We start from the raw sequence: 7,141 nt of genomic DNA, 5'->3' as shown, positions 1-7,141 counted from the left end.
GCTGTTGAACACTTGATGAAGTAATAAACAAGTGACGTTGGTATTATCTGCCTCGTTGAATATAGAAAGGATGGAAGAGAGCATAATAATGGAAATGATGATTTATGGTAGCCAGATGGGCTGGACCTGAGGGTTGCCTTGTGGATGGGCTGACATAAATGCCCTGGCTGATTTGAATGCTCCGCCTTGGCCTCCTTAGCCAAAGGGGTGTTGATTGAGCTTTGCCATGACTCATTCCATGGGCGTCTGGTTCCATCTCCTCACCAAGGCTGTGCCAAGGGTGTGTCCCTCCCATCACGAGGTTTCTTGAGCGACAGAAAACTGGCTTGCAATAAAGGGCCAGATGGCTGTGCTGCTCAATTTATACACAGGCCTCTCTGGAGATACACTGTCAGCCCCTTCTCCAAGATAACACGTGGACCTGTCTTCGGTGCCTAGCCCTGTTGGCAGTTAGCAGAGTGGCAAGACTTGGCCTGGCTTTGAGGAAACAGCCATTTCTCAAATCAGTAAGTGATTTGGCAGATTCTAGCTTTCTCTCTCTCTCCCCTCTCCTCCCCTCTTTTTCTCTTCTTTCTTCTCTCTCTTTTATTCTCTCCCTCTCCCTGCATAAACAGATGGCCTGGCCAGTTTTGGCAGAACTAAAGAAATTTCCATCCATCTATTTATCCATCAATCCATCCATCCATCCATCCTTTCTTTATTTGTTCATTTATTTATTATTTTTTAACTCAACAAATTTCCTTGGATACTACTTCTATGCCCATTCCCATACTGGTGACCCTGATGGAGACAGAGATTAAGAAATTAGACTTTTGGTCCTAAAAATTGAGCTGCCAGTTCAGCCACTAGAATAAGAATCTAAAGCACTACTGTCACATAAGTATAAACATGCAGGACTCTGAGAGTCTAGTGAAGGGAGAGGTGACTTCCAATGGGTTAACAGGGATCATAAAACCTCCCTTGCTGTGTCATTGCTGTAAGGCATCTAGTGCTCTTTCATGGTCCTTTTCCAATGGGAAAAATGAGTCTTGGAGAGAAGAATAAGATGCTCAAGTTCACACAGCTGGGAAGGGGCAGGGGAAAGACTTCATTCCGGTTCCATTCTTCATTCCATTCCATTCTTCATTCCGGTTCATTCTGGCTCCAGAACCCATACCCCTTTGACTTTCTTTCTCACTTTTGGTTCCTCTTTCCTCACGGCACTAGCTCGTGTGTGTGTGTGTGTGTGTGTGTGTGTGTGTGTAAGAGAACAAGAGGGATTTTTTAACATGTTATCTTTAAGTAATCTCTACATCCAACATGGGGCTCAAACATATAACCCCAAGATCAAGAGTCATGCATTCCACCAACTGAGCCAACCAGGCATCCTAAGAACAAGAGAGATTTAATATTCATTTCTGTCACAGACTAGAGCTACATGAGGATAGGGAGCATGTCCATCTTACACAGTTTATTCTTGGTGCCTGGCAAATAATAGGCACCCAGAAAATACTTGACAAATAGATAGATATATGGATGGGTACATGGATGGATGAGTAGATGGCAGGGGGAAGGCATAGTAGACATGAAGCTATCCAAATTGGCAGAGAAGGATCTTGACTAGTAAAGACATATTTCGGGCTGAAGAGGAAGTATATAAAAAAAAAAAAGCAAGGAGATGGGGAAACTCCAAGAATATGGGAAAAGTCATTCTGTTCATCCATAGAGTAAAACAGAACTCAGAAACGAGAATGAAGAACTCAGGCAGATTTTCAGGCTCAAGTAGAGGAAGGAGGTGGATTGATCTGTTTGGATTAGAGACACAGTAGAACAGTTCCAAAGCAATATTCCCCACTTTGACGACATTCTCATGGTAAACTCAATCCCAAAGTATCTCCTTGTTGATGTCTCCCCAGCTGGTCAGTTCTGGGCAGCATAGAGGAGGACATGGGGCTGCTTTCCCCTTCATCAGTCCAGGTCCTTTGTTAGGGGGGCCAGGCAGTCCAGTCTGTCACAAGCTGGTGAGTATCCTGAGGGAAGGATAGGGGAAATTTCAGGGGGATGTCATTTTAGGGTGGGCCTAGCAGGAGTTCTAGGAGCATCCAAGGACAGAAGACACCACTGGAGTGTCACACTAGAGAAGCCATGCTTCACAGACTGTCATCTCTTCTCCAGGTCTGACCATGAACCAATGAACCAAGTCCCCACCACTGGGTTTCTATTCAGTCACAAAAATCCAGATAGACAAACTAATCTGTTTCTTTAGCCCCTCTGCCTTCACTTGGAGACCTTTAAACTATCTTCTCTTGACCCCCCAGGATCAACCAAGAGTGCTGAGAGACGGACTGAGAATCAGAGGAAACATGAGCAATCCTCAGCCTTTGGAGGAGGTGGGCTGGGTGCAGTTTGGGGGAGAGGGGTGGGAGAATCTGGATAGAGTGAAGGTGAGGAACTTTATATTTCAGAGATAGTGGAGAAGGTGAAAAATCATGATGCAGGTTCAGAGCTGGAAGGTGCATTGTAATCATTCAGATGGAGAAAAAAACAGATATGGAAACCAAGCTGGGGTGGGGGGGCCCTGCTATATCTGTCTCAACCATCAAATTCTTATCACTATGGTTGACAGTGAGATAAGACAAGATAAGAAAAGAAATTTTGAACCCAATGTCCTTTTTCCTCAGGACAAGGTAGGATCTTAGCAATAGCTTCAGAAATTCTGAGACCTCTTTAAGTGAGAGAGTGATGCACGGAATACTCTTGGGAAGGACGGAAAGAGAGACAAAGCCACCAGTGTGATAGCTAGAAAGGACCCTCACAATCCCCCGTAAATATTCCCATTGTCTATGTTTGAAAACTGAGACTCAGCAGTGATGCCCAAGTTTGCACAGAGCTAAAACAGAGTCAGATCCCAGTTAATTCGCCAGATTTGACGAATAAAAATAAAGGATATCCATTCAAATTGGAATTTCACATTGACAACAAATAATCTTATAGTATAAGTATATTCCATGTACTATTTGGGACATACTCATACAAAAAACAAAAACACCTTTTTTATTTGAAATTTGAATATAACTGGGCATCCTGTATTTTACCCAACCACCCAAACCCCAGGCCTCTTTGGACCACATCTTCTGCTTTACCTTGACTTCCTTATCCCTTTGATGATTTTTGTCAACTCTTGGCCCAGGAGGCATACGACATGTCAGGCGCCCGCTTAGCCCTGACACTGTGCGTCACCAAAGCCCGGGAAGGCTCAGAGGCAGACCTGGATGCTCTGGAACGCATGTTCCAGCAGCTGGGGTTTGAGAGCACCATGAAGAGAGACCCCACCGCCCAGGTATTGTGCTGTCAGCCCCAGACCAATAAAGGAGGGGACTGGCCCAGAAGGTGGGCTCTGGGGCCACACCTGAATCTGGCCATTCCTCTCTAGCAATTCCAGGAAGAGCTGGACAAATTTCAGCAGGCCATGGATGCCAGGGATGACTTCATCAGCTGTGCTTTTGTGGTGCTCATGGCACATGGGCTGGAAGGTCGCCTCAAAGGGGAGGACGGAGAAATGGTGGAGCTGGAAGACCTCTTCAAGGTTCTGAACAACAAGAATTGCCGGGCCCTAAGAGCCAAGCCTAAGGTGTACATCGTGCAGGCCTGTCGAGGAGGTGGGGACAAAGCCAAGAACACAGAGTTTGTGTTCCTCATCCAGTTTCACCCTAGCTCCAGAGCGTCATCTAAGCCTTGGTTTGCCAGGCTGTCTTAGGTTGACCTCCTTTCCCCATCTTTTTCTCTAACTTTGCCTTTTCCTCTTCTTGATGTTTCAGAACAAAGGGACCCCGGTGAAACAGTAAGTGGAGACGATATTGTGATGATCACAAAGGACAATCCTCAAACCATCCCAACATACACGGACATCCTCCATGTCTACTCCACCGTGGAGGGTATGAGCTCCTAGATGACACAGGGTGGCCTTCTGCTCCCCCTCCTTGCCCACCACTCCTGACCCCTGAGACACTCCTCCAGGACCCACTGTCTAACAGGGCCTCTTGCACCACACATACCCCAACCCTCCCACTCCCATCAGAGCTCTTCTGAGCCCTCTTCTCTGGAACCCTTAGGATATATCGCATACAGACATGACAAAGAGGGCTCCTGCTTCATCCAGACCCTTGTTGATGTGTTCACAGAGAGGAAAGGACCCATCCTGGAGCTACTGACAGAGGTGAGTTGGGGACATGGTACCTGAAACCCTCATACAGCCTGAGCAAGAAGGCTAAGTCTCTTCCAAAACTTTCTGCATTTTCCCCTTCTCCTGCCCCCAGCCCCAAGTCCAACATAGGTCCCAACACAGAAACTAGAATAACCATGTCCTAGGGATGAGTTTCCCTTATGCAGGAAATTCCAAAGCCAGGGTATGTGAGATAATTTAGATGAAATATAGATAAATTTCTGTAAAAAAAAAATCCATAGTTTTAGCCTTTGGTTGAACAAACTTTGTCTTCTTCTAATGATTAGGTGCTTTTTCTGGTGGATTAGAAAAAACATAACAATGATGTCCAATATGTCCAACCAATGATTCCATAGAGATTATGGCATAGGAAGAGGTAATAGGGGATCCCTGGGTGGCTCAGCGGTTTAGTGCTTGCCTTTGGCCCAGGGCATGACCTTGGAGTCCTGGGAACAAGTCCCACATAGGGCTCCCTGCATGGAGCCTGCTTCTCCCTCTGCCTGTGTCTCTGTATCTCTCTCTGTCTCTGTCTCTGTCTCTCTCTCTCTGTCTCATGAATAAGTAAATAAAATCTTTAAAAAAAAAAAAGGAAGAGGCAATAAAGGTCTCCCATTTTAGGAAATGGAGACCTACCTCTCTTGTTCTCTAACCTTCTCCCTATAAGCCCACCATACCAGCTCCCCTAGGGACCTAACCCCAAGCTGACTACACCTCTTGCTGCAGGTGACCCGGCGGATGGCGGAAGCAGAATTGGTTCAGGAAGGAAAACCAAGGAAAGTGAATCCTGAAATCCAAAGCACCCTTCGGAAACGGCTCTATCTGCAGTAAAAGTAGAAAGGGCAGGGAAGGCTGTCTTTCAAGGGCTCTCTCTGCCACACAAATATTTAGAGGCAGTTCTCACCACTCCCCTAAAATCTTGTCTTCCCAAAGCCAAATGTTACCCAGTTCCTCTTTCATTACACCCCTCATACAAGTCCTCTTTCTATCTGTCCCTGCCCTTCTTAAAGCAAGCCAGCCACAGCATAGTACAAGGCATAGCAGTAACGTGAACATTCACCTCCCTCAGACTGGAATCTCTACCTTTATTAATACAACCTAAGAGTATATCCACTGTTCCTATCTTCAACTGAAACCCTTTTCTTTCTTTTATTAATTATACCTATGCAAATGTAACTGGATAAAGCTCAAGATTTTCCACTGATATACCAACACCCATGCACCACCTCCCACCCCAATCAAAATTTCACTGGATCCTGAATTTCACTTGGAGTTATAACCTTCTTCTGAGAACCATATCCATTTCCATCTCCCAGAGACTCCCTCCCAAACCCTAGAAAATCAGTGAAGCAAGAATCATTCTTTCTTTCCAAGACTCCTCTTCCTTGGCAAGCTGGTACCTTGACATCATTCTCCTTTTAGCTCATGGGCTCTCTTTGGCTAATGGAGCTGTTTCATCTTTTTCTGAGTCTCTCCCTACTAACTGATCCTACCCAAAGCCCTGGACTCTGCCTTCTTTCCAAGAAAATCCATCCATTTATTTCTTCTCAAGGCTTCAGCTTTTAACCACTCTGAATCAGAATATGTTGAACCCATGGCTAATTCTCTAGTGTCACTCTGCTATTTTGCAGACAATGTGATAGAGACCCAAAGAGGTTTAAAGGCTTGTCAAATGCCACATAGCAGGGTGCCTGTGTGGCTCAGTTGGTTAAGCGATACCCAGCAGTCAAGGCTACCCCTGTGGGATTGGGCATTGGGTTGGAATTTGAACCAAATGTGTTGCCTTCCAAGTCTATGATTCATGTCTCCCCATTTCCAGCCTTGATCCTTCCCCACTGAAATAACCTGTGGGCCTATCTGCCATCATTGAAAATTCATGGCTAATGATGAGTCTTTCTCCCCAGTTCCTCTTTCAAGTAGCACCCTCATCCTCAGACCACAGGTTCAGAATTCTGCAGTTATCTATGACTCCCTTCTTCTTATCTCCTTTCAAATGCTACCAAGCACTGTGTTCAGCATAGCCTGACTTTGAACAATTCTCACATCTGTCTTCCCTTCCCTTACATGTTACTCTTCAGGCTCAAGTCCTGTCCTCTATGTCTACATCTTTGCACTATCTTCCTTCCTCACCTCTCTGCCTGCCCATTTCATCCCTCCTCTGACCACCATGTGCAACTCTTGACCTACCTAGAACATTCAAGCACACACAACAGTACCCCACATTGAGCACTGGGTGTTATTCTGTATGTTGGCAAATTGAACACCAATAAAAAATTTATTATTAAAAAAAAAGATATCAAGATCAAACTCCACATCTTGATTTCTCACATCCTTATAATTCCCCCTGTACCGGCAATCAGCTAAACTCATCTCCTACCTCCCCAACTGTGAATTCACTCTTCCAACAGCATTAATGTCCTCTTACTCACTCCTGCCTCTGAGGCTTTGCTTGTCACCATTTCCCCAAGCTGGGGTGCCCTTTCTCTCACTACTTCCTACCCATATGTATTCCAAAGAACCACCCCCAGTATTCTTTCTAATTGATTCTCCACTCTCACCCAGGATGAGACACTGATGATTATAGGATTGAGGGCAGAAACAAGCCTTGGATCAACATAATGGATGTTCAATAAACAGTTGTCAAACTTTAAAAGTATGTATTGGAATCGGCTCTGTGCTTAAAACATAAGGCTAATGTTAAAAGCATTATGGATTTAGTTTGTTTTTCCCAATGGTCACTGCATCCTGGACATGTCTATCATGAGCAGGGAATCAGGAGCCTTATCCCATCTCTTTCATAAAGGCAGATGTGTAGGAGATTTGTTAAGTTAGAGGCCACACTTCCATTTCAAACTGTTATATTTTACATAATCATGTCATCTCCAGAATGTTCCTGAGGAAGTATCCAGACACAGAACTGTAGCTTTTCAGGACCATTAGGGA

The 7,141-nt window shown here is 45.1% G+C and overlaps 1 protein-coding gene across 2 annotated transcripts; it reads left to right on the top strand.

Annotated features, from left to right (window-relative positions):
* Positions 1–250: 250 nt before the first annotated feature.
* Positions 251–6,854, top strand: CASP14 (caspase 14). Of its 2 annotated transcripts, XM_077859614.1 has the most exons (7): positions 251–506; positions 2,298–2,369; positions 3,170–3,319; positions 3,413–3,638; positions 3,798–3,914; positions 4,092–4,195; positions 4,925–6,854. In XM_077859614.1, the coding sequence occupies exons 2-7, from the start codon at positions 2,343–2,345 to the stop codon at positions 5,027–5,029; spliced, it is 729 nt and encodes a 242-aa protein (XP_077715740.1). In that variant the 5' UTR covers positions 251–506; positions 2,298–2,342; the 3' UTR covers positions 5,030–6,854. The 2 variants fall into 2 exon arrangements, with proteins under 2 accessions (XP_077715740.1, XP_077715741.1); XM_077859615.1 differs by lacking the exon at positions 251–506 and having other exon boundaries at positions 3,094–3,319.
* Positions 6,855–7,141: the final 287 nt, after the last annotated feature.

The sequence above is a fragment of the Canis aureus genome, chromosome 19 (genome assembly GCF_053574225.1).
Source record: "Canis aureus isolate CA01 chromosome 19, VMU_Caureus_v.1.0, whole genome shotgun sequence".
NCBI lineage: Eukaryota > Metazoa > Chordata > Mammalia > Carnivora > Canidae > Canis > Canis aureus.
Note: the sequence above shows the minus strand (reverse complement) of the source record. Positions and strands in the feature narration are given on the sequence as shown.